At 47.0% G+C, this 27833-nt stretch overlaps 1 protein-coding gene and 1 pseudogene across 1 annotated transcript; one reads left to right on the top strand and one right to left on the bottom strand.

The window, feature by feature from the left end:
- Nucleotides 1-27833, top strand: part of LOC133087331 (taurochenodeoxycholic 6 alpha-hydroxylase-like) — a 57017-nt pseudogene that overhangs the window by 24392 nt on the left and 4792 nt on the right.
- On the bottom strand, nucleotides 1962-9423 carry LOC133089050 (cytochrome P450 4B1). Its single transcript, XM_061187217.1, is given in 15 exon segments — nucleotides 1962-2023; nucleotides 2026-2135; nucleotides 2560-2593; nucleotides 2596-2635; nucleotides 2736-2800; nucleotides 3574-3603; nucleotides 3606-3706; nucleotides 5442-5632; nucleotides 6424-6530; nucleotides 6685-6836; nucleotides 7118-7242; nucleotides 8212-8339; nucleotides 8905-8949; nucleotides 9117-9224; nucleotides 9390-9423. Coding segments are annotated over 15 exon segments (1332 nt in total).

Genomic DNA, 27833 nt, shown 5'->3' with positions numbered 1-27833 from the left:
CGTCGGGTGGTGCAGAAGGGCTCGGGCTGGTCACTCTCAGAGCGTGGGACGATGGGAACTTTGTCTTCTGGGTGCCAGCCATGAACGTGAGCTCTAACCACAGGATTTTACAGGAGCTGAAGGGAGTGACTAAGAAGAGACCCTGCTTGCTCCACGCAGTAGGAAGGACCCCAGCTGTGTCCACACTCCTATGCACACCCCCCAGGACACATAGACAGTCACCCCTGTGCAGCCTCACCTATATGTGCCCCTCGTACACTCCACGCTCTGCTCACACACATGCACACAATCCCTGGATCCTAGGAGGCAGCAGGGTTTGTTTTGCGAGCGGGTAGGATTACGTGGAATTCATCTTTGGTGCCCGCTGGTCCCAGCTCCCCTCTCACATGGAGCCTCCTCCTTCCCTCTGGCTCCAGAGCTGCCACAGACACGTGTCCTCAGAGAGAAAAGCAATTCTACCCATGGAGGCTTAGTCAAAAGAGGCCAGAGTCAGAAGGCCTCCGCTCAAGCTCCTCCCTGATGAGCATCTCGGCAGGTTCCTTCCCTTAGTATTTAAGCGGGATAACAGCCACCTCAGTCCTGCCTCACTGGCCTCCTGAGGATCCAGAGATCAGGGCAGAGACACATCTTAGACTCGAGTGCCACCCGTCGGCCAGACATGGTTGGGACACTGGGCTCTGCTCCCTGATGATGCCTATTGAAACCATTTCTTCAACTGTGCAGAGAAAGGTCTGTCCAGGGCCAGGACAGAGGGGAAAGTGGGTGGCATGGGGGACACTCTGGCTGAGGCCTCGGCATCCCAGCCTCAGGTGAGCAAGGAGGTCTGAGTCTTGACAGGGCTTTGCAGGAGTGAACATGTGGCCCATGGCCCAACTTCCAAGGCTGTGAGCTTCTTCCCAGAGGGGAAGCATCAATAGCAGGAAGGATGTGTCTCCAGATGGTCAATCCCCAGGGCAACATAAAGACATCCCCAAGTCCCAGGGCCAGAAGTCCCCTCTCTTGCCCCTCCCCCCAGTGTCCAGTGCCCTCCCTTCCACACCTGTCTAGTTCCTGGATTGGAGTGCACTAATGGCCTTAGACTTGACCTCTAGAGGTGTACGTGCCCCCAGCCATCAGGCAGCTGCTGCAGGGACTACTGGGGTAGGAGTGCTAATTCCCCATGCGGCCCCAGCCTGAGTCCCTCTCCAAAAGTCCTCCTTTTCACCTTCATACCTCACCCTGCCTCAAGGCCTGATTCAGGCACCATCTCTTCCGAGAAGCCGCCCTCTGATGCCACTCTGCCACCTTCCCCAGCAAAAACCCGCATGCCCAGTGCACCAGATGACTGTGACACAGACACTGATGATGGCAGGAGTGCCACACAGACCTGTCTCAGGAGGGGCAGAAGATACACCCATGAAACCATTGTCCATATTCCTTGACCTCAACAGTGGTTACCAGGGAGTTTTCTTTAAAAATTCATTGTCTTGTGTATTTTTGGTTTAAGCAATTTTTCCTTATGTCTGTTATATTCCAAACATATACACACAAAGTTAAACAAAGACACAGATCTCAGTGAAGGGGCAGGCCCGAAAGCCATCCATCTATCAGGTGGAATGGGTGAGTGCCTGGTCATAACCACCAATCCCAAGGCACAGCTTCCGCTGCGAATGCTGTGTAAACATTAGAAAGATGGACAATTACGGGACATGAATGGAGAGTCTAGAGGCAAGTAGGTGTTCACTATATGTTTGTTGAATGAATGCGTGGGCTCTGGAACACATGCATAGTAAGCATTTATAGACACACATGTTTACATGGCACTGCCCTTGAGGTGACTGTCTACGCAGGTGCCTATTCCCCTCTAATCCACAAGCCTGCAGAAGACAAGGGAACACAGCTACTCTACAACCCAGCTTGGAGACGGCAGCACCCAGGGAGAGGCCACAGCCTGGGCTGGCTGGGGCCCTACTCTCAGCAGATTACTTCCCAGAGCCGGGGCCCAGCGGCTTCAGGTGGAGGTGGATGCCATTCTTGGAGCGCAGGGTATCTGGATGGGTGGCCTTGAGGGGTCCAGGGCAAACTCAAAACAGAGCAAGCAGAGGGCTGTGACCACATTCATCTTGTTCATGGCAAACTGCTGTGCGAGGCAGTTCCTGCGATGAGCAGCACAAAATGACAGCAGGCTGCGGGGTGTCCTGAGTGATGGAAACCAGTGCTCCAAGCGACCAGCAGAAATCAGTAACTTTTTTTGGATAAATAACTGGCTGATTGATTGATTGACCTGGGCTTAAGAAACAGATCCTGGGAGTATGGTGAGGGTCCCAGACCAGGCAGGTTCACATTGTGGGTTGTGGCTTAGGGGGTCTCTTTTGGAACGACTCACCCACCACACCTGCCAAGGACAAGACTATGCTAATGGTAGGAGGAAGGTCCCTGGAACTTCCCCTGCATCAGGGTCACCGCACACCCAGCACGGCCCCCCTCATCCCAGAGTTCCCCCAAAGGATGCCTCCCCAACGACATCCTCCATCCTCACCTCCCTGGTCCAGAGGACCAGGAATGTTAGGCTCTCCTTACCTGGGCCCAGCCGAGAAGAGAATGAAGGCAAAAATCCAACCACATTCTCAGGGGAAAAGGGCAGGGGGTCGAAGACCTGAGGGGACAGGCCTTGCTTAAATACCTGCCAGGTCCTAGGGCAGGCTGACCCCATAGCCACCCACCCCATCTGACCTCTGGGCCCTGGGATGGCGTACCTCAGGGTCGAGCCACACTGCACTATTTCTATGGTGGGCATAGATGTGCAGAGAAATCAGGCTACCTGTGGGCAGAGCAGAGGCCTGGTGACCAGCTGGTCCTGAGGCAGCCAGGCCCACCTCCTCACAGGGCCAGAATCCCCTAGCGTCCCCCTAACTGGGTACCAGCCCCTCCCTGAGCACTGCCAGTGACAGAGAGTCCGTGACCACCCTCAACACATCAAAGTGCTTCTGATCATCATCACACCTACTTCCTGTGCCCCCTCACTGAGCACAACACTTGACACAGACATTTGTAGAATGGAAAAGGAAAAAAGGACTGATGCACCCCACCACGAGGTAGGACAGGCAAGGACTATCACACACTTTCTGCTTTCCGTTAACTGACTCTCAAGGGAGGTACTCGTCCATGATATTATGCTATCAGCAGTAACAGCTACCATTCACTGGTGCTTACTATGTGTCAGATCTAGCATTAAACACTCCTTACAAAGCTACCACACACGGTTATACAGGTTGTACATTGCACAGCATCATGCCCTAAGTGAATGATACCTCCTGAAGTTGTTCAGGGCCCAACATGCAGGGTGGTACATGACAGCCCTGACGAATATTGTCTCTTTACTCCTGACAACAACCCAGTAAGGCAGGGACCCTTCTCATCCCCAGTTACAGAAGAGAGAGCAGAGGCTTAGAGGTAGAGGGATTTGCCCCTACCTTATGGAGCTAGGACTTGAACGCAGGCCAAACACAAAGCCTGGGTTCTTCCCCACTGGTGCGAGGGTACAGAGAGCACCCGCAAGGACTCCGGTTCCACCCCGAATCCACCCCATCCCACCTGCAGGTAGAGAGCGAGCATCTACAAAGTGACGGGCTTGCTGAGCTGGCGGTACACCTGGGGCACGGGGGGGTAGAGGCGGAAGCTCTCCTTGAGGCACATGGTCAGGTAGGTCATCTTCCTCAGATCATCGCTGCCAGCAACACAGCCAGGCCTTTCCGGGCTGCGAGCAACACGGTCCTGCGGGAAGGTGGGCCCAGCCCCAGCTCCTCCCTTCACCACCATCACACACCCGAGAGTCAGAGGGACACGAGTGCTCCAAGTGTCCAGGCCAGGCTGGACATAGGCTGGCCACTCAGACCCAGGGGTCTAGCTTCACTTTTCTCCATCCCTCCCTCACCTGCACTGCTAGGAAGGGAAAGCACAGGACCCTAGGGGTGTATGTGCTCCTGACCATCAAAGAAAAGGTCACTCCTGTGTCTCTCAGGGCCCCATAGAAACCCCACAAGGGACAGTTCTTTAGGTTCTGCTTGGTTTCTCTGGGGAGCTGGAATGGAGAGGAACAGGGGCTGATATACACTGGTCAAATGAAGCAAGAAATGCATAAACAGTGACAAGCTCAGAGGGGGGTGAGTAATTTTCTATATATAGGAATAGATTGACACTGGGAAGCTCAGACCCAAATGTGGTCCAACTATAACTACTGTGCAACACCTTATTACAGAGCCCCAGCTCTAGCGTTTATTCCCCCTGGTCTTCGTTGTTCATGTGTGTTCTACATTTCATTGAATAGGTGTCCTTTAAGTTGCTTCAAGTTTGAAATGGAATGAAATGAAAATTAAATAAATGTTTCAACTCCCTGCCCCCAGGCTGTGTTCACATTGTTCCCCGACCTGGAGGGCCCAGCTCTCCCCCTTTGCCTATCTGAGTTTCACGCCTCCTTAGGAAGCCAACTCAGGCCCACCCCTTTTGATTCCTCCGCTCTCAACACGGGGCCACTCAGTCTTACCCCATTCTGTGGTTTTCTCTAGCTTTTTGGTTCTGTGAGTCTGTCTTTCTAAAAACTCCCCGAGGGCAGTATCTTGGCTCCTCCCCCTCCTCACCCACACCCGGGAGAGCGCCTGGCACACGGCCGGACACCCTGGGAGGTTTCCAGCGTCCGACCAATGAAACCACACATCCTTCACCCGGATCCTGGAGTTCTCAGTCAGTCTCCCTCAGTGAATCTAAAGTGTCTCCCCTCCACTGAGCGTTTTCGGAGCCCCTGCTGTGTGCCTAGCCCTGTGAGTAAGAGAGAAAGGTGACAGGACTCGAAGGCCTGAGGGGAGGAAGGGAGAGGGGGCGGAGGGCACAGACGGGAGGGGGCCCATGGGAGATCGCCAAAGCTCGTTCTGCATAGGGAGGTCAGCGTCAACCAGTGTCGTGTCAGTGAGCTCAAGCTTGAACCAAGAAACGGAAAACAGTTGCAAGTTTTTAAGTGATGGAGGTTGGGAAACAGCCTTTTCTCCTTCATCAGAGGAGTCTAGAGGCTGCACACGGCCCTCCAAAGGCAGGTGGGAGGGAATCCGCTCCCCCGGCTACCCCAGCTGTGTGCATCCTCCGTTTCCAAACCTTTCTCTTCCCGGGCTCCCTGCTCTATCCAGGAACCCAGAAGGGTACTCAGGTTCTGCCAGCAGAGGGAGCCGGAACACAGGTCAGCCTCCTGCTGACCACCTTCTCTCCACGACTCCCATCTGAAAAGGGTCCGTTGTGAGAGAAAGGGCTCAGGGCTGTGTCCACGCATAGCTCCCCCCAAAAGCCACAGCACTGAAGGGGAAAAGGACAAGGGCTACCTGCCGTCACCTGGTTTCCAGGGTGGCCCTGTAAGCACAGCTCTTCCCTGGGACCGGGAAGCAGGACAGACGGGGCTCACCCACAGCCTCACTCACCACTGGATGGAGTCCCGGTCCCCAAGAATCTCTCGCACCTCCTGCCGACAATGATGCTGGCGCTCGGGGTATAGGGCCATGCAGTAGAGAAACCAGGACATGCCACTGGTGGTGGTGTCATGGTCTTCAGACATGAACGTGTCCACCTCGGCCCAGAGGTCTGCATCTGACAGCTCGATCCCATCTTCATCCTGCGTCAGAAAGGCACAATGCGACCACCCAAGGCATCTGAGGTAGGTTCCAACAAGGCCTCATAACAGTAGCTGTCAAATGAAGGTCTGGGGAAGGGAGGGAAAGCTCCTTTTCAGACTGGGAGTGAGGACCTCCCCCTAGATTCCTATCTGTTCTCCCAAGCACAGCTTGGATGCCTCCTACTCCAGGAAGCCTTCTTTGACCCCTCTGGCCAAGTGACCTGTGACTTCACCAGCCCTGTCATCTTGGCTCACTTGACACACAGAATACCACCCGGAGGAGGAAGAGGTCTGTCAATGTCCACCTCCTGTCTCCTGCACTAGACCGTCAGCGTCTGGAGGCCAAGGCCAGGGCTTTCTCAGCATCTCCATCCCTAGCACGGACACTAAGCCAGGGTAGGGCTCAGTGAGTTTGTGGAGTGAGTGAATAAAGGACCAACTGAATGAGTGAATGAATGAATAAGTAATGTATAAAGCCTAAGCTTGTAAGATTCGCGGGTGCTAAGATTCTTCAGAGTCTTAGAAGTCTGGAATGGGACTTCAGGCATGTGACCCAGCATCCCTGCCACTACATCTCTCCCCATTGCCACGGCCAGCCACAGCCAGCCCCTTCCCACCTCTGAGCCTTTGCTGATATGGATCATGGGGCAAGAAGCAGGTCGTAGGTGCTGGGGAAAGAGGAAGAAAATGCTTAGCCCCTGCTGCTGTCCAGTGAGCCCTGTCCCAGGAGGACAGTCTGAAGACCCGTGTGGGACAAGTTCTCAGGTCGGGGCGGGCGACTGTGCACTCACCCGGGCCCCCAGGAGAACATCCAGGAAGTCCAGGTGCCTCCGGCTCTGGATCTTCTCCCACTCTTTCTTGTCCTGCAGGGCTGCCTTCCGTTCCCTGATGACCTGGTCTGGGCCGGGAGCACAGGGTGTCACTGCCTGGGGACCCGCCCTCTGCCCAAAGGGGGAACGGATGTCCTGGACTGGGACGGGTCCCCCAGGGGCCGGGAGGAGCTAGGCTAGACCCTGGGCTTCCCGTGGGTGGGCCGTGGAGGACGGTCCCACCTGTGTGGTCGTGGGCCACCTGGCAGGCCTGCAGGAAGTGGCGGCCCTGCGGGGTGAGCCAGTAGATGGAGTCCTTGTGGTACTGGAAGGACTCGAAGCGCTGCTGCATCAGCAGCGAGAGATCGCTGACCGCCAGGCAGTAGCTCCTGTCGCTGCACAGCGGAGGGAGGGAGGGATGCTCAGACACTGACCCCCAGCAGAGTCCCCGAGCGGCTCCATTCCACAATCCAGCCCCAGCCGCTGCGCTCTCTGCCCGTCCTCTCCCTGCCATTAGCCTCCCACCAAAGCCATGGGAAAGGCCCAGCTCCACCTGAGCTGGGCTCCCTAGGGCAGGACCCTATCTCCTCTCAGACCAGGGCCCGGGAGTCCTGCCAGCTCGCCCCGCCAAGCCAGCCTGGGTGGAGACTGCGGTCAGCCCCGAGGGCCCCCTGACCTGTGGCCCGGGCCGCTCTTTCCTCTGCCAAAGGTGCACTTCATGAGCGAGTCCAGCGCCATGTGGCCCACATCGCAGAAGATGTCAAAGCTCTTATGCTCACGAGAGATTTCCTCCCACTTGTCCTAGAACCCAGAGATGGAAGGTGATGAGGGAGAGAGGCCAGCCAGGCTGGGTGCCCGACACCTGCCCTCCAGGACCCGCTGCTGTCCTCCCCCTACACACCCCCTGTCCCTGGCCTGGCCTCCATCCTGCTGTTATGGGGGTGGTGGAGGGAAGAGGCTTCAGGCTCAGAGGGCAGAACCAGGAGGCAGCCTCACCCAGCGCACACAGACACTTCTTCCCAGCCAGGCAGCTGTGTGTAAGGGGAGAGGAGGGCCGAGGGGTGGTGAGCTCCCCAGCACAGTCTGTGTGTAAGTCAGGCCTGCAGTGATGCTGGAGAGGAGCCTCCTGCAAAGGGAAAGACCAGCCTGGGTAACGTCTGGGGTTATCCAGCCCTAAGACTCTGAGCTGGATCCCTGATGCCCGGCATCCATTTTATTTTATTTTATTTTATTTTATTTATGTTTTAGGCCATGCCATGAGGCATGCGAGATCTTAGTTCCCTGACCAGGGATCAAACCCGTGCCCCCTGCATTGGGAGCATGGAGTCATAACCACTGGCCCGCCAGGGACGTCCCCCGGCATCCATTTTAGAGGTGAGTTGCACTTGACATTATTTCAGGCAGTTGTGCTAGGCCGAGAATGAGGACACACTTTTTAGATATGGAAGGTCTTCCTAATATTCTCAAGTACAGGCAGCCCTCAAATCTGCTACAGTAGGAGCTTTACTGGGGTCTCACAGAGGCCCTTTGATCTGGGAAGAGGGAGGACTGGGTCTCCTTGTGGAGACAAGGGCCGGGGCTGCCTGGCCACTTGGAGCCTCAGCACCTGGTCAGCACCCAGCCCGCAGCAGGTGTCCGGCAGGGCAAGGCTCGCACAGCTACTGCACACAGAAACGGGCCTCGGGGCCTCAGCAATTCTCCTCACTGCCCTCCCCCAGGGAAAACTGGCCCTGCAGCACAGCTTCCAGGCGCCTGGCATGGGGAGCTCGCCAGCATGGCACGTGTAGACTCAGCGAACACAGCCACGTAGGGCTTCAGCACGTCATAGGGGAAGCCAGATGTGAGCAGCTTGCGATGCTGAAACCACTTGGGCCCCTGGAGGACCAGCAAGCCTTTCCCTGGGGGAGGGATGGGAGAGGGCGGGCCGGTCAAGTCACACAATCCTACCCCATCCCTGGCAGCCCCGGGGCCAAGCACAGCCAACCCACCCAACCCCACCCTCGTCCTCCCTGCCCAACCTCGCATCCCAACCCAGCTCTGCCTTCCAGCCACCCAGCCTCGCAGCCTCTGGTGACACCAGCCTGGGTCCTGTCACCACTCCTTTCCTCAGGCCCTGGCCCCAGCCAGCGCCACCAATAAAATCTCCTGGATCACCTCTAGTGCCACCTCCTCCAGGAAGCTGTTCCTCACAGGGACACATTGTCCAGAGCCTTTGCACTGCCTCTCTAGGGAAGAGACACTCTGGCAGGAGAAGGTGCCTGAGACCCACCTCCCTGGCTGCCTGGAGCTCTCCTGCTTCCTCCCGCATTTCCTACTGAGCAGCTGAGCTTACATAGGCAGTTGGGGGCTGGGTGGTCCAGTGGATGGAACAACTACCAGAGTGGACACTGGGCAGGGAGGTCCAGACAGGGAAGGCGCCTGCTCACCCAGCACCAAGGGCAGGAAAGGCAGGTGCCCACTCACCAATCCACTGGAGGAAGAAGTCAAACACATCCGGGGCCTTAGGGTCTGCAGGACAAAGAGAAGCTTGGGTCAAGCGGGGACTGGGGATTTCTGGAGGGAAACCTCCGGAAATGGGGACCTCAGCTGCCTAGACTTAGGGCACAGGCCCAGGACCCCTCCCTACATGGTTCCTTTGCTCTCAGGAAGCTCCACCTTCTCCCAGGAACCCTCACCTCCTCGACTGTACACAGCTTTGGTGTAGTCAGGGTCATAGATGTTCAGGAAGCCAAAGAACTGTCCCAACCAGAATGGGTGGGCGTAGGGACACCACCTTGTCCAGACTCCTCATCTGCTGGATCTGAAATGACAACAGAAGACCAGGCCACTCAGGAACCCAGCGTCACCAGCCAGGCCAGCAGGGAAGAGAGGAAGCTGCCCAGGAAGGCCCAGGGAGCGCCCACTCCCTCCTCCTGCACCCCCTCTCCTAGCCAGTCACCCTGTCCTACACATCTTTGGGCTCAGTCCCCTCTCCAGCCCCATAGCCACTGCTCTAAGTCCAAGCCACCTTCTTATTGCCCCTGGGTGAGCACAGCAACCCCAAATTGGTCAACCTACTTCCATCTGGTGCCTGCCACCAACCCCCTATCTCCACTGTAGCCAGAAAGAGATTTCTTTTCAGCATCAAAGTTTTTCATTAGAAAGAGAATTCCAGCTTCCTGTTCAATACAGAAACCACCTTGATTCCAGCCCTGTTATGTCATGCAACACATTTTTATTGAGGACCTGCTATGTGCAGAGCCCTGTCTCAGGGGAATGACAGAAACATGATCCTGCCCTTTCCTTCTATGGGGGAAAGACTGATAATAAACAAGTAAACAACGAAGTAAAATGATTGCAGGAAGTAGCGAGTACTAAGAAGGAAATAAACACAGCGCTGGGAGAGAGACTAACGGGAGGCCCTGCTTAGATAGAGTGACCCAGGACGGGCTCTTGCTGGAGAGGACATTCAAGGTCAAACCGGAAGGATGATAAGGAGCTGACCGTGTGAAGAGTAAGGGAACAGCATTCCAGGTAGAGGGAACAGCAAGCACAGAACTGGAGTAGGAAAAAGTATGGTGTCTCCCAGGAGCTGCCACTAGGTGGGACAGTGGCCTGAGATAAGGTTGGAGAGATTGTCTGGAGGGTGGTGTGTGCTCTAGGACAGAGTATTGAAAGGATGAAGGGACATCATAGAGAAAGCACTTGGCACCATGCCAGCACATAGCAAGTAGCTACAAAATGAGTGAGAGCAATGAATTAGCAAACCTGGAGTTAGAAATTTGAGGTGATGGTCTTAACTCTGACACTTACTTGCTTTGTGCCTTGAAAAGTCAACTGACATCTCTGGCCCTGTTTTCTTGTCCATAAACCAAGGTTAATAACACCTGGTACATTGAGGAGTCATTGTGACTGTGCTTTGGAAAGTATAAGCACTATGCAAACATTAAGGAGATAGTTTTAAACCTTTCCTGCTTATATTGCCTGCGTCGTGCAGGGTACAGAGTAAGATACCTCACTTTCTCAGAATCACTTCTGTATCTCATTCCAGGTAAAAAGTGATGATATAGATTGACCCAGGTGAAAATAAACAGAATAGTTCTGTGCCTTGCACTGGATGGGGAAAGCAAGTAAATATTTAGGTTTAAAAAACTTTTGCCTGGAAGTTGCAGTCTTTGTAGGAGCGTGTAAGTAATCAAGATATGATAAATTGCATCAGCATCAAACCCAACTTTTCCAAACACAGAAAACAAGAAGTGCCTGGAGTGATCTCCCCACAGCAGTAATCGCTTCAAGCTGCTGCCTTGGGTATTGACTACATCCCTTCTTCTGCCTTTCTGTTGCCTATAAACTGAATCAGGAAGCATCCTGGAATAAAAACATTAATTTCCTTTTTAAAACATGACACCCAAAACTGACCCTAGTCTGTTGAAGATGATGATCTAACTAGTGCAAAGCTGTGCTTGTCCCTCCTTCATCTGTTCATCAAATCAGTAAGTATTTATTGGGCATCATCAGCAGGCACAGTCCTCTGGTCCAGGCTATAGAAAGTATAAGGACATAGAACGCCTAGTGACAACCTTCAAGGAGTCCTTGGTTGGGTTGTGTGGGTACCAAATGAATGGGAAAAATATTTACTGGTTAATAAATATTGACCACAGATGACACAGTTTTTTTGAGTTTAGCTCATACGCTACAGAGAGTTGTACAGTCTGCTTTGATCACTTTGTTATAAGCTCATTGAAAAGTCTCCATAAACATCATTTTCCATGACTGCTCCATCTAAGCACATGGTTTGCCTAACCCTTTCTCACAAAAGCAGCCCTGGATAGTGAGGCTTGCATTTATACCAGTACATGGAGTTGATAACCTGAAACACTCTCCTGCTACTTGGAAACACTGGAAAACAGATGAAGCATGAAACGCCCCTGGAAAATTAGAGGGCTGTCATGTATGGAACAGAGGCTCAACCCACTAGTCATCTCTCTACGTTCATGGTTAACAGCAAAGTCTCTGGAGCTAGCCTCTGGGTTTGAATCCTGGCTCTACTTCTTATCAACAGAGTGACCCTGAGCAAGCAGCTAACCTCTTTGTGCCTTAGTTTTCTCCTCTAGAGTATGGGGATTTTTTTTAAAAAATCAGTTTTGTAGGGTTGTTGTGGGAGAAACCATATACTGGGCTTTGCTCAGTGCCTAGAACATAGGAAGTGCTCACTAGTGTTTACTATTACCGAGCATTGTGAGCCCAACTATATAGAAGAAGCCGAGGACTGAGGGAGGGAAAGAAAGAGGTACAACCAGAATTCAAACCCAGGTTCTCCTACTTCAAAGGTCTTTGCCTTACTGCCCCTATGCTGTGGGCGAAAAGCTGGTGCTGAGCCAAGTAAGGGAAAGGGTCGGAGTCCAAGAGCCCCTGTGGGGGGGGGAGGGGGGCCCAGAGGGGGATGGGCCACAGAGCATCAGGCAACCACAGAGCTGGGGGAAAGTGGAGAGGAATAAATGTAAGTGGTTACATGCCCTGGAGTTTGGACCCAGCCCAGGATTTAGGGGAGAAAGAAAAGAACTCTGGCCTCATGGGTTGTGTAATGAATCAGCTGTCACGAGGACGGGCAAAGGAGGAGGGTGCTGGGAGTAAGAGGTAAATAGGTGGAAGAGCAGGTCTGTAGGAAATGGGGCCCCTTGGAGGATGCCTTCCAAGGACTTCTCCTTGAAATTCATTTTTTTTTACTTTCTGCGTTTTGGGTCTTGGATATGACCTCGAAGGAGATTATCATGAGAAAAGTGAGAGAAGTGTTGGGTTGAAGATGGTGTCCTCATCACTGGCTTTTTTATGTATGATATCCATGGATTTGCTAATACATTAAAATTTTTCTAGCATTGCCACCTGGTATTCTCCTATCCATCCTCCAAGACCTCTTTATTTTATTTTTATTTTTTAATTTTTTTATTACCCACCAAACTGGGAAAAGCCTTGACCTTTATTTTTTTATTATTTATTTATTTTTAACATCTTTACTGGAGTATAATTGCTTTACAATGCTGTGTTAGTTTCTGCTGTATGACAAAGTGAATCAGCTATACGTATACATATATCCCCATATCTCCTCCCTCTTGCATCTCCCTCCCACCCTCCCTATCCCACCCCTCTAGGTGGACACAAAGCACCGAGCTGATCTCCCTGTGCTATGCCGCTGCTTCCCACTAGCTACCTGTTTTACATTATATATGTCCATGCCACTCTCTCACTTCGTCCCAGCTTACCCTTCCCCCTCCCTGTGTCCTCAAGTCCATTCTCTACGTCTGTGTCTTTATTCCTGTCTTGCCCCTAGATTCTTCAGAACCATTTTCTTTTTTTTTTTTTTTAGATTCCATATATATGTGTTAGCATACAGTATTTGTTTTTCTCTTTCTGACTTACTTCACTCTGTATGACAGTCTCTAGGTCCATCCACCTCACTACAAATAACTCAATTTTGTTTCTTTTTATGGCTGAGTAATATTCTATTGTATATATGTGCCACATCTTCTTTATCCACTCATCTGTCGGTGGACACTTACATTGCTTCCATATCCTGGCTATTGTAAATAGTGCTGCAATGAACATTGTGGTACATGACTCTTTTTGAATATGGTTTTCTCAGGGTATATGCCTAGTAGTGGGATTCCTGGGTCGTATGGTAGTTCTATTTTTCATTTTTTAAGGAACCTCCATACTGTTCTCCATAGTGGCTGTATCAATTTACATTCCCACCAACAGTGCAAGAGGGTTCCCTATTATCCACACCCTCTCCAGCATTTATTGTTTGTAGATTTTTTGATGATGGCCATTCTGACCTGTTTGAGGTGATACCTCATTGTAGTTTTGATTTACATTCCTCTAATGATTAGTGATGTTGAGCATCCTTTCATGTGTTTCTTGGCAATCTGTATATCTTCTCTAGAGAAATGTCTAGTTAGGTCTTTTGCCCTTTTTTTAACTCGATTTTTTGTTTTCTTGATATTGAGCTGCATGAACTGCTTGTATATTTTGGAGATTAATCTTTTGTCAGTCGCTTCGTTTGCAAATATTTTCTCCCATTCTGAGGGCTGTCTTTTCGTCTTGTTTATGGTTTCCTTTGCTATGCAGAAGCTTTTAAGTTTCATCAGGTGCCATTTGTTTATTTTTGTTTTTATTTCCATTTCTCTAGGAGGTGGGTCAAAAAAGATCTTGCTGTGGTTTATGTCATAGAGTGTTCTGCCTGTTTTCCTCTCAGTTTTCCATTTTGAGTTTATTTTTGTGTATGGTGCTAGAGAGTGTTCTAATTTCATTCTTTTACATGTAGCTGTCCAGTTTTCCCAGCACCACTTGTTGAAGAGGTTGTCTTTTCTCCATTGTATATTCTTGCCTCCTTTATCAAAGATAAGGTGACCATACGTGCGTGGATTTTTCTCTGGGTTTTCTATCCTGTTCCATTGATCTATATTTCTGTTTTTGTGCCAGTACAATACTGTCTTGATTACTGTAGCTTTGTAGTATAATCTGAAGTCAGAGAGCCTGATTCCTCGAGCTCCGTTTTTCTTTCTCAAGATTGCTTTGGCTATTCTGGGCCTTTTGTGTTTCCATACAAATCGTGAAATATTTTGTTCTAGTTCTGTGAAAAATGCCAGTGGTAGTTTGATAGGGATTGCATTGAATCTGTAGATTGCTTTGGGTAGTATAGTCATTTTCACAATGCTGAATCTTCTAATACAAGAACATGGTGTATATCTCCATCTGTTTGTATCATCTTTAATTTCTTTCATCAGTGTCTTACAGTTTTCTGTATACAGGTCTTTTGTCTCCTTAGATAGGTTTATTCCTAGGTATTTTATTCATGATATATGGGAGTGTTTCCTTAATTTCTCTTTCAGGTTTTTCATCATTAGTGTATAGGAATGCAAGGGATTTCTGTGCATTAATTTTGTATCCTGCTACTTTACCAAATTCATTGATTAGCTCTAGTAGTTTTCTGGTAGCTTCTTTAGGAGTCTCTATGTATAGTATCATGTCATCTGCAAACAGTGACAGTTTTAATTCTTCTTTTCCAATTTGGCTTCCTTTTATTTCTTTTTCTTCTCTGATTGCTGTGGCTAAAACTTCCAAAACTATGTTGAATGATAGTGGTGAGAATGGGCAACCTTGTCTTATTCCTGATCTTAGTGGAAATGGTTTCAGTTTTTCACCATTGAGAACAATGTTGGCTGTGGGTTTGTCATATATGGCCTTTATTATGCTGAGGTAAGTTCCCTCTATGCCTACTTTCTGGAGGGTTTTTATCATAAATGGGTGTTGAATTTTGTCAAAAGCTTTTTCTGCATCTATTTAGATGATCATATGGTTTTTCTCCTTCAATTTGTTAATATGGTGTATCACATTGATTGATTTGCATAGTTTGAAGAATCCTTGCATTCCTGGGATAAACCCCACTTGATCATGGTGTATGATCCTTTTAATATGCTGTTGGATTCTGTTTGCTAGTATTTTGTTAAGGATTTTTGCATCTGTGTTCATCAGTGATATTGGTATGTAGTTTTCTTTTTTTGTGGCATATTTGTCTGGTTTTGGTATCAGGGTGATGGTGGCCTCATAGAATGAGTTTGGGAGTGTTCCTCCCTCTGCTATATTTTGGAAGAGTTTGAGAAGGATAGGTGTTAGCTCTCCTCTAAATGTCTGATAGAATTTGCCTGTGAAGCTATTTGGTCCTGGGCTTTTGTTTGTTGGAAGATTTTTAATCACAGTTTCAATTTCAGTGTTCGTGATTGGTCTGTTTATATTTTCTATTTCTTCCTGGTTCAGTCTTGGAAGATTGTGCTTTTCTAAGAATTTGTCCATTTCTTCCAGATTGTCCATTTTATTGGCATATAGTTGCTTGTAGTAATCTCTCATGATGCTTTGTATTTCTGCAGTGTCAGTTGTTACTTCTCTTTTTTCATTTCTAATTCTATTGATTTGAGTCTTCTCCCTTTTTTTCTTGATGAATCTGGCTAATGGTTTATCAATTTTGTTTATCTTCTCAAAGAACTAGCTTTTAGTTTTATTGATCTTTGCTATCGTTTCCTTCATTTCTTTTTCATTTATTTCTGATCTGATCTTTATGATTTCTTTCCTTCTGCTAACTTTGGAGATTTTTTGTTCTTCTTTCTCTAATTGCTTTAGGTGTAAGGTTAGGTTGTTTATTTGAGATGTTTCTTGTTTCTTGAGGTAGGATTGTATTGCTATAAACTTCCCTCTTGGAGCTGCTTTTGCTGCATCCCATAGGTTTTGGGTGGTGGTGTTTTCATTGTCATTTGTTTCTAGGTATTTTTTTGTTTCCACTTTGATTTCTTCAGTGATGTCTTGGTTATCTAGTAGTGTAGTGTTTAGCCTCCATGTGTTTGTATTTTTTACAGATTTTTTCCTGTAATTGATACCTAGTCTCATAGCATTGTGGTTGGAAAAGATACTTGATACAATTTCAATTTTCTTAAATTTTCCAAGGCTTGAATTTTGACCCAAGATATGATCTGTCCTGGAGAATGTTCCATGAGCATTTGAGAAGAAAGTGTATTCTGTTGTTTTTGGAAGGAATGTCCTATAAATATTAATTAAGTCCATCTTGTTTAACGTATCATTTAAAGCTTGTGTTTCCTTATTTACTTTCATTTTGGATGATCTGTCCATTGGTGAAACTGGGGTGTTAAAGTCCCCTCCTATTATTGTGTTACTGTCAATTTCCCTTTTATGGCTGTTAGCATTTGCCTTATGTATTGAGGTGCTTCTATTTTGGGTGCATAAATATTTACAATTGTTATATCTTCTTCTTGGATTGATCCCTTGATCATTATGTAGTGTCCTTCTTTGTCTCTTGCAATAGTCTTTATTTTAAAGTCATTTTGTCTGATATGAGAATTGCTACTCCAGCTTTCTTTTGATTTCCATTTGCATGGAATATCTTTTTCCATCCCCTCACTTTCAGTCTGTATGTATCCCTAAGTCTGAAGTGGGTCTCTTGTAGACAGCATATATATGGGTCCTGTTTTTGTATCCATTCACCTAGTAAGACCTCTTTATTTTTTAATTATCTCTTTCCCTAGGTTGCCTACACCTACTATTCATTCCTTCAGGACATCCTTTATCATATTTTATTGTACTAATTTATTTCTCTGCCTTTAGGCACTAAACTGTGAGCTCAAAAAATAGTAGTTTTGGGGTGAATTAATGACTGACTGAATGAATAATTCTATGAAGTGTTCAGAGAAAGGATTACTATCCTACTTATATTAGTTTGCTGGGGCAACTGTAGCAATTTACCAGAAACTTGGTGGCTTAAAACAATAAGAATTTAATATGTCATAATTCTTATGGCCATAGTGTGAAATCAGTATCCCTGGGGCAAAATCAAGATATTGGCAGAGCCACGCTCTCTCTGGAATCTCTAGGGTGAATTCATTCCCTTTCTTTTCCAGCTTCTGGTGGCTGCTGGAATTCCTTGGCTTATGGCCACATATCTCCATTCTTCAAAGTCAGCATCTTCAAATCGCTTTTCATTCTGTCTTCACATGATCATCTCCCATGTGTGTTACATCTACCTCTGCCTCCCTCTTATCAGGATACAAATAATTTAATCAGGGAGTCACCTTCATAATCCAGGATAATCTCCCAGTCTCAAAATTCTGAATGTAATCACATTTTCCGAGACCATTTTTTCCAATAAGGTAATATTTATTGGAAAATAAATTTAGATTTAGGGTCCTAGATTTAGAATCTGATATCTTTGGGTGTCATTATTCAGCCTACCAATGTCTGCCCTCTGTCTCCCAAAGATTCATGTCCATTCCACTTGCAAAATACATTTACTCCATCCTATACTCCCCAAAACCTCAATCCTTTATAGCATCAACTCAAGTCCAAAGTCTCATGGAAATATCATGGGCTCAAAAGTCTCAGTCTAATTACCTAAATCATCTCACTTTGGTATGGGTGAGACCCTGGGTATAAGCCATCCTTGAACAAAATCCCCCTAAATATCTGGCCCTGTGAAAGTAAAAAACAATTATCTGTTCCCAAAGTAAATTGGGGACAAAGCCCAGTATAAGAGTTATAGACATGTCTATTCCATAAGGAAGACAAGAGAAGAAAGGAGTCTCTGGTTTGTAGCAATTTCAAAATTCAGCAGGGCAAATGTCATTATATTTCAGGCCTGGGAATAATCCTTTGTGGCTTGAGGTTCCATCCTCTGGGCTCATGACTGTACCCTCTGACACTAAGGTTTTGTCTTGGAGTCATTCTCCCTTTCTCTTGAAGGATAGCACATATTTGCAGCTGAGTAGTTTTGTTAGCTTGTTTCTTTCCTGTAGAATTTGGAGTCCAGCAGCCTTCCTTCATTTTGTCCTCTCTTGATCCCTTTCAGTACAAGCTAGCTCAGCTAATAAAACATTCTCATAAATCTTGTGGATCTCCCCTGTATGTCACAGGGATTCATACCATTAGACAGGAAGATCCTCCAAAGGTCTTTTCTGAATAATCCCACCTCTATTCCTGCCTTCTGAGTTTCTTGAGAGAATCTATGAGTCACACACTGACCTCTTCAGAACTAGCAAAGGACACCCTTGGACTTGTCTGCGTGACATGATTTCCTAAGAGTGATTCTCTTCATTTTAGCATAATTTTTGCATTCTGGATAGGCTGGCAATTTCCTAGATCATAAAGAACTAGTTTCTTTTTGTTTAACAGTTCTTCCCTCAATTTATTTCTTTATTCTCACTTCTTATTATAAGCAGCAAGAAGAAACCAGGCCATATTTTCAACATTTTGCTTGGAAATCTTGTCAGCTAAATATCCAAGGTGTTTTCATAGAAGTCCTGCTTTCCACACAACTGTAACATATAATTTGGCTAAATTTCCTGCCACTATATAACAAGTTTGCTTTTCTCTAGTTTCCAATAACATGTTCCTCATTTCCTTCTGATCCATCATCAGAAATACCTTAAATGTTTATGTTTCTACCAACATTCTGTTATGATGAAATGTGTATTCTCTAAGACTATAAGCATTTCCCTCCATGCTTCCACTTCATTCTGAATTTTCACCACTTATTAAAGAAACTGTCCTTTTCCCATTGTATATTCCTGGCTCCTTTGTCATAAATTAACTAACCATATACATGTGGGTTTACTTCTGGGATCTCTATTCTTTTCCAGTGATCTATGTGTCTGTTTTTACAACAATACCGTATTGTTTTGATTACTATAACTTTATAGTATAGTCTGAAGTCTGGAAGCATGATACCTCCAGATTTGTTCTGTTTTTCTCAAGATTGCTTTTGCTATTTAGGGTCTTTTGTGCTTCCACGTTTTAAATTATTATTGAATTCAGTTTGCTAATATTTTGTTGAAGATTTTTGTATCTATGTTCATCAGAGATATTGGTCTGTAATTTTCTTTTCTTGTGGTCTCCTTGTCTGCATTTGATATCAGGGTAATGCTGGCCTTGTAAAATGAGTTTGGAAGTGTTCTCGCCTCTTCTGTTTTGGGAAGAGTTTGAAAAGGATTGGTATTAATTCTTCTTCAAATGTTTGATAGAATTCACCAGTGAAGCTGTCTGGTCCTAGACTTTTGTTTGTTGAAGGTTTTTGATTACTGATTCAATCTCCTCACTAGTAGTCAGCCAGTTTAGATTTTCTATTTTCTTCATGATTCAGTCTTGGTAGGTTGTATGTTTCTAGAAATTTATCCATTTCTTCTAAGTTATCAAATTTGTTGGCATTTAATTATTCATAGTAGTCTCATGTTCCTTTGTATTTCTATGGTATCAGTTGTAACATATCCTCTTTTTTTTCTTGGTGAACCTAGCTAAAGTTTTATCAGAAGAAAGGAACAATTTTTAAAATACCATTTTTTGTTTAAGAACAGATTGCAATAAATGATGTATTAAAGGCTCCTAAGCAGAGTAAAAAATATTTAATTGTATAATTATTTTCTAACATAGGGTAAAAAGGAATTAGTAAAACTGCTTTTGCTACAACTGTAGTACTTCAGTGAAGTAGGACTGAAACTGGTGTTGGACCCTCTATGGATGATGGAAGTGAGGGATGTAGTCCCAGTTGAACACATTTTCTGGTTGCAATTCAAAGTAAACCTATTAGTAGGAAAATATCATAATTAAGATTAAGGATAAAACTTAACCTTGAAATTCTCATGTATTTGAATGGAGAAATGATTATGCTATTGATATTGCAAAACCTATCTCTCCAATGTGATTATAAAAATGTTCTTGAAGGGCTTCTAATTAGCCACGGGCACAACCAGGAGGTAGGAAGGGGTGGGACGGGGGGAGTGGGAGGGCAAGGAGGGCCAGGGCTCTCAGATCATGGTCATGGTCAGCAAGTCCACAGGACAAAGTCTTGTTGTGTAACAAGCACGTGGTTCCTGGGGAAAACCCAGCTTACTTCTCAGGTCTTGGCTCCTCATCCCAGTCCGGGGAGCTCCCTCCCTCCCAGGACCCTGTGCTGGTGTCCTCAGGTCTGTCAGATGCTCCTCCCTTAGGTAGATCTGCAGGCTGTCCTAGCAGCCCTGCACTTTGAGGACAGTGGCTGTTCCTTCCTGAGTCTGCCCCGTCTCTAAGCTGAGCAGCTTCAGCTGTTCTCATAGAACAGGCTTCTAAATGTTTCCCTGCCCCATCCCTCAATCCCATCCTCTCTGCCTGACCCTGAGCTTGCCTGGGAGCACAGACATCAGTCTGATGGATGCTGCCCTGTGGGTTCACAGTCCGTGGAGATGATGGACAGGAATCTAAGAAGATGTCAGGTGACAGGAGAAGAGGCCCACCTGCTGGGTGGGGGGTTATGTCAGCCAGAGGGGGGCCAACTGGCTAAATTTGGTGGAATGCAGGCCTCTGAGTGCTTAAAACTGTGATATTCCCAGGCAAACTGATCAATCAGGTCTCAAGGATGGCCTCTAAGCAAAGGGTACTGATGTTTGACTTGTGCCATTAAATAGGGTCTGTTCATCTCTGGGCTCTCTTCCCTCATACACTGTACTGTGAGCTCCCTGGGGCTGAGGTATCGTCCCCTTCCTGTACCCCTGTACCCCAGTACCCAGCACAGAGCCTGACCTGGAGAGATGCTCAGCCCAGATGTGTGGAGTGAGAGCAGACAGAGAGAAAGGGGCAGCTTGCAGGCTGGGGAAGGGCAGTGCCTACCCACTGAGTGAGCCAGCACTCAGCCCTGGGGGGATGCAGGGGGTGAGGGCACACAGTGAGAACCAGTCTTTTCTCAAGAGAAGGAGGCCGAGCAATTATCAGCAGGGTGGAGCTAAGATGACTCCTATTGGAATCAGCCACAGAGAGTCAGCCAAAGCCCAGATTGTTCATGAAAATTGTTGTATTTGATTTCCAGATTATTTTGATTTTGAGAGATTGTGGTATTTTTTTGATGCAGTTGTCACTTTTCTGATTTAAGAGTTGACCGATGGAACCACTAAAACACCTCCAGTGATGTTTCCATTACACTGATGGCCATCAGAGAATATATAGATTCAATAAGTAGATAATTTCTCTTTCATAAATTATATTACTCATGGTGCTTAATCATCTCTCAATTTCTACTGGCCTAATATAGCAATCACAACCAAATATTTCTAGCTCTTATAATACTGAGATTTCTTTCAACACCTCTAATATTGATAAAGTAAAGAATTAGAATGCCATACATAATTGGGTGGAACAGAGGCAGTGCCAATGAAGAAAGATTTGCAGGCAGCTGGCTGGCTTGGGCACCAAGCAATCAGAAAGGAGGCATGCTCCTGTGCGGAAACAGAGACCCCCAGGTCCTCTGGGCCAACAAGAGGCGATCCAAGAAAACTAGGTAACACAGCTGGGGAGGTAAGAGGTTCCCACCAGTCAGTCCCTGCACTGCATCAACAGAGCAGGGCAGTCCCAGTGATGGACGTGACCTGGGAACACAGAGCAGCCCCCAGAATGAATTCAAGCAGGACATGTCTCAGTTCAGGGCAGAACTGTCAGCCCCGCCCATACCCCCACTAGACCAGGAGCTCCACAATATCAGGGAGTTTTGTTGTTCACAGCTGAATCTCTAGTGCCTAGGATGGCAATTGACCCAAAGTAAGTACTCAACACATAGTTACCAGATAAACGAATGAGTCCTTCTACCCATCTACTTATTCTTGTATTTGACATTCCCTGTAGTGGAAGCATTTGGGGATGTCTGCTCTGAGATCTCTTCCCTCGCACAGGGAGGCCTTCGAAAACCCTATTCACCCCCAGCCACAGTTGATTGTAGCAAGTGGACGCCTTGGCCATGAGATTAGAATCAGATTCTTGGAATAGGATTCAGCAGTGCCACTCAGACACGATGGTGGCAGAATGGTAAGGTGCCAACCCCAGAAGGGTAGACGTTCCCTCCTGCATCGCCTGGACCCAGCTGCACAAGGACAGGGACTGTATCTGTTTGTTCGTAACTGTATCACCAGCTTCTAGAAAAGTGCCTGTAAGAGGTGGAGCCTCCATAAACACTTGCTGAGAGACGAATGCATGGACATACAGAGAGAAAGAATGGGAGACACAGTCCTGGCAGCCCTTCAGTCCCTGGTTCTGCCATTCCACAGCCTGGCTGCCCCCTGCCCTTGGGCTCCGTGAGACACCCCTGGGCCCCCAGCTTTCTTTTTGTCCTTTTCCTCTCTCTTCCATTAGCTCTGATTCTATGTCACTTGCAACAACAATTTTAATCAAGACTCATTCCTTCATGCTCCTGCATGTACTCATTCCTTCTTCATGAACATTATTGATTCTTTTAAAAGTGAGGAGGCACAATCCCTATGAACCATGCTCTATGCTGGCTCTAAGAACACAGGGATGACAGATATGAAAAGTAAGCTTGTCAACACGGTGCCCCACAATTAGAACATTGAGTTGAAACCTGATAATAGAGGCACCCAGGGAGCCTTGAGAACCCTGGGGAAGGACACCTTAGAGTCAGCAGGTTTGGCTTTAGATGCATCTCACCTGCGCATATCCTTTAATATGGGTTGCCTCATTCTTCAGTGAGATGGATCAAGTAATAATCCCTCCCTTATACAGGTTTGTCTTGAGCATTACAGAAGTCTATGAAAATGTTTTATACACCATGGAGTTAATCCCTGAACATTTGTCAAGCATGAACTATGTGTAAACTTATAATGGCAATTCTGAGTGAGAAACAAACAAGGAGACAGAATCCAATCTTAGGCCAAGTTCTGGAGAGATATCAAGAATCTGGATCAGAGCCCAGCTCATCAGTGCTAATCTTTGATCTCTGCGGATAGTTTCTGAACCATCTCCCCATGCCTGTCCAAACATTCACCCCCACCCCAAGCACTTGACCTTAAAACAAGGTTTTTTTATTTTGTTACTTCGTTATAGTTCCAAAGGAACAGAAACAGCAACAACCGCTGAAGAGGATAGAGAAATTCCCATGTGTCCGTCCTCACTGACTAGGAGGGAGCAAGGTTAGCCCTGTGATCTCTGACCCTGACTACATGAAGGTGGTCCTGGGGAGATCAGGTAGAGCAAAACCTACATCCCCGCTGGAGCAAATCTTCCCTCTTGGGTACATGCCTGTGGGTCTGTGAAATTCCAGAAGAGACTGGTAGTTCAGCCATCAATACCTGACCCTCTACCAGCCATCCTTACAGCCCACAAGCCAGCCTAAGAGAGTCAGGGATGGGAGGCAAGTGGGAGGTGGCTTGAGACGGACTGCCAGCTGAAAAGCATCAGGAAGGGAAGGCAGCCCATAGTATTATTATTATTAAAAGTATTAATGATAGTAGCAACAACACTTTTTTTAAAATAAATTATTTGTTTTTGGCTGTGTTGGGTCTTCATTTCTGCATGCGGGCTTTCTCTAGTTGAGGTGAGCGGGGGCTACTCTTTGTTGCGGTGCGTGGGCTTCTCATTGCAGTGACTTCTCTTGTTATGGAGCACAGGCTCTAGGAGCGTGGGCTTCAGTAGTTGTGGCATGTGGGCTCAGAAGTTGTGGCTCGCGGGATCTAGAGCGCAGGCTCAGTAGTTGTGGTGCACGGGCTTAGTTGCTCCATGGCATGTGGGATCTTCCCTGACCAGAGCTCGAACCCGTGTCCCCTGCATTGGCAGGCGGATTCTTAACCACTGTGCCAACAGGGAAGTCCCAACAACGCTTTAAAGTGTTCTTTCACGTCTAAAGAATAAGCGGTAACAAGAACTCTTATTAACATGAACTCTTCTTATTAAAGTGTCAGATGTGGACAAAGGATTATTCTCCAAAATTTATAAGCAGCTCATGCAGCTCAATATCAAGAAAACAAACAACCCAATCCAAAAATGGGCAGAAGACCTAAATAGACATTTCTCCAAAGAAGATATACAGATTGCCAACAAACACATGGCAAAGAATGCTCAACATCATTAATCATTAGAGAAATGCAAATCAAAACTACAATGAGATATCATCTCACATCGGTCAGAATGGCCATCATCAAAAAATCTAGAAACAATAAATGCTGGAGAGGGTGTGGAGAAAAGGGGACCCTCATACACTGTTGGTGGGAATGTAAATTGATACAGCCACTATGGAGAACAGTATGGAGGTTCCTTAAAAATCTAAAAATAGAACTACCATACGACCCAGCAATCCTCCTACTGGGCATATACCCTGAGAAAACCATAATTCAAAAAGAGTCATGTACCACAAAGTTCATTGCAGCTCTATTTACAATAGCCAGGACATGGAAGCAACCTAAGTGTCCATCAACAGATGAATGGATAAAGAAGGTGTGGCACATATATACATTGGAATATTACTCAGCCATAAAAAGAAACGAAATTGAGTTATTTGGAGTGAGGTGGATGCACCTAGAGTTTGTCATACAGAGTGAAGTAAGTCAGAAAGAGAAAAACAAATACCATATGCTAACACATATATATGGAATCTAAAAAAAAAAAAAGAAAATGGTCATGAAGAACCTAGGGGCAAAATGGGAATAAAGACGCAGACCTACTAGAGAATGGACTTGAGGATACGGAGAGGGAGAAGGGTAAGCTGGGACAAAGTGAGAGAGTGGCATGGACATGGACATATATACACTACCAAATGTAAAATAGATAGCTAGTGGGAAGCAGCTGCATAGCACAGGAAGATCAGCTCGGTGCTTTGTGACCAGCTAGAAGGGTGGGATAGGGAGGGTGGGAGGGAGGGAGATGCAAGAGGGAAGAGATATGGAGATATATCTATATGTATAACTGATTCACTTTGTTATAAAGCAGAAACTAACACACCATTGTAAAGCAATTATACTCCAATAAAAACATTAAAAAATAAAGTGTCAGATGTGTTATATGCAACATACATTTATTGCCTCATTTAATCTTTAAAATAGCCCTATAAGTTACACCATATTATTCTTCATATACTAGAAAGGAGATTATATTTCATTACCTATCATTATGGACAAAACTTCTGAGGTAAATGTCTTGTTTTTCTCATTTTTTCTCCACAATGAATAATTAATAATGACTAGCCAAAGTAAGAAATTATTAAATGTTTTCAGATTGTGACTATATTTCAAACATATATTAGTTTTTTATAATACATTTTTAAAATGTTTATTGGAGTATAGTTGATTTACAATGTTCTGTTAGTTTCAGGTATACTGCACAGTGATTCAGATTCTTTTCCCTTATAGGTTATTACAAAATATTGAGTATAGTTCCTTGTGTTATACAGTAGGTCCTTGGTCCCCCAACTCTTTTTCAAACTTTATCTCAAACTGTCACTTCTTAATGGAGCAGCCCATTTTGGAAATTCACATTCCTGAAATGTACTGGCCTTTCCTGCCTTTTCTGTGACAGACCTTGTGACACTCTTGGTTCCTCCCAAGTCGTCCCTCTGATCCAGTCTCCCCGACCCACACACACACCCATCTGTGGCCCAGGGAATGGTTTGCTCATGTTGGAGGGGCAGACGTGGTTCCAGCACCGGCGGATGCTGACCCCAGCCTTTCACTATGGCATCCTGAAGCCCTCCGTGGGTCTCATGGCCGACTCTGTCCGAGTGATGCTGGTGAGTCCATCTCTCTCTCACCTGCACAACTCACAGCAAACTCAACCCACAGTCCACTCTCACACAGATACACCCCTCAGACACCCATCAGACACAGCTCCCCAGAACCATGCGCTCAGTCCCACAGAAAGGCACATCACACGTTAGAAGTGCACATACGCAATGCCAAGTGCTCAGACACCCCTGTACAGCCAGGTCATGTTGCCTCTTGCAGACACATAGACACATTATCACACACCCTATGTGACTCATACACCTCAACACACATGTGCTACTGCTATATGGAGATAAGAATTTGGACACACTCATTGGCATACATATGCACATATTTGGACACATTGAGACATACCTGACAGATGTACACAGGCATGCATTTATACACTCGTGATATGCATGTCCAAATATACTAACTTTGCAACTCTTAGAAAGAAGCTTCCTTTTCAAATTGGTATAAATAAATCCCTCTTCCTTTGATGGAAAGTCCTTCTAAGATATTTCCAAAGGCAGAGTCCCAGGTCTTGACTATGAGACAGGGCTCCCCGTACAATGGATTGGACAGAAGAGTAACCACCTTGGATTTACAATTTGTTCATTGCCAAGGGAAAGGAGGGTCATGGTGGATACAGGGTTCACATTCCCCCTGCTTGTGAGTCTTCAGCAGTGTAGGCTGGAACAATGGTCATTCTCCTTGGACAGCAGGACAAGCTGACCTTCTCTGGCCTGAGCAATGTCAGTTTCAGCAGCAGGTTAGACATCCCAGGATGGCATTCAGGTGGACTCTGGCCAGACGTCCAGGTTTCTGCACGGAATTGAGCCACTAATGGGAAGAACTGGAAACCAGGTCTACAATCTGTGTAGAGCTTTGTCCTGCCAACACATCGCCTTCCATCAGGTTTCCGACTTCTCACCCAACTGTGCTCAGCTAACATTTGTTGACAAAAGAAACTGAAGTCCCTGATGTCCCTTCCTTAGGATCCCCAATAGCATCCAGTTAGCCTTCTCTGGACTTGAGACGTTTACTCCCTAAAGTTGAACTTCGCCTGTCTAAAATGTGCAGCTCAGCTCTCAACAAGAGACTCCCCTTTGGCACCTGAGAAACAGTGTTTTCTGGTCTGCCAAAATTGATTATCATAATAACTAATTTCTAAAATTCAAACCTTAGTCAAACTATAAGGGATGATGATAAATTACATAATAAAAGTTTCTGAGAAAATAGCCATCCCATTGCACACTTACTTTACAGTCTTAAATAACACATCTACTTAGAAAGTGAGAAAAATTCATCCAAAGATTGAGAGAGAGAGAGAGAGAGAGAGAGAGCCTGGCCTTGTCAGCACAGGCCTTCTGGGGGAGCAGAGCAGGGTCAATGTCCCCCTCCCACCACAGGACAAGTGGGAGGAGCTCGTCAGCCCGGACTCACATCTGGAGGTCCTTGGACACGTCTCCTTAATGGCCCTGGACACCGTCATGAAGTGCGCCTTCAGCCACCAGGGCAGCATCCAGACAGACAGGTCAGTGACGACCCTTCAACAGCAGGGTCCTTGTTCTCACCAGCTGGGGAGGACTTACCTGAGAGACAGTTAGGGCAGCGTGGATGCTTATCAGCACAAAAAGCAACATTCTGCACAGAGCCATGGACCAGCGTCAAATTCCCCCCAGACCAACCTTGACTCAGTCACAGGCCCTGATTCCTGCACAGGGAGAAGCCTGGCTGCTCAGGCCACTTGGAAAGGACTGAGGGTCTCCCGGGCTGTAAGGCAGAAATGACAAAGCCTCAGTGCTGCCTGTCCCCACTGACTGAGGAATCCCCACCCGGAGCCCCACTCCGTCTCCAGGTCAGAGGCTCCCTCCACTCCAGTCTCCTCTGCATCCTCTCCCTTCAGGAACATCCAGTCCTACATCCAGGCCATCAGGGACCTCAGCAATCTGACTTCTTCCCGAATAAGAAATGCTTTCCACCAGAATGACTTCATCTACAGGCTGACCCCTGAAGGCCGCTGGAGCCACCGGGCCTGCCAGCTCGCCCATCAACACACAGGTTCTGCTCCTCCTTCTGGGCGGCTCCCCCACCCCCTTCATCATGCACATGTAAAAGGGCCTGGCCTTGACCCCTCAGGCAGAGCCCAGACTCCTGCTTCCCTTTCAGGAGCTGGCACACACCCACGCTGTGTACCTCCCTGGTGCAGGGGTTGGGAACCGAGACGTCAGGGTGTCAGGTGAGGTGCAGGGAGATACATGTGTCACCACGTTGGTGACGGTGGAATGAGACCCCCTCCCAGCAGCATTCAGGCAGAGCCTCCGTGGGCTGTGCTATTGAGGGGATTCC

The sequence above is a fragment of the Eubalaena glacialis genome, chromosome 3 (genome assembly GCF_028564815.1).
Source record: "Eubalaena glacialis isolate mEubGla1 chromosome 3, mEubGla1.1.hap2.+ XY, whole genome shotgun sequence".
NCBI lineage: Eukaryota > Metazoa > Chordata > Mammalia > Artiodactyla > Balaenidae > Eubalaena > Eubalaena glacialis.
This window is presented reverse-complemented; position numbering and strand designations above follow the sequence as displayed.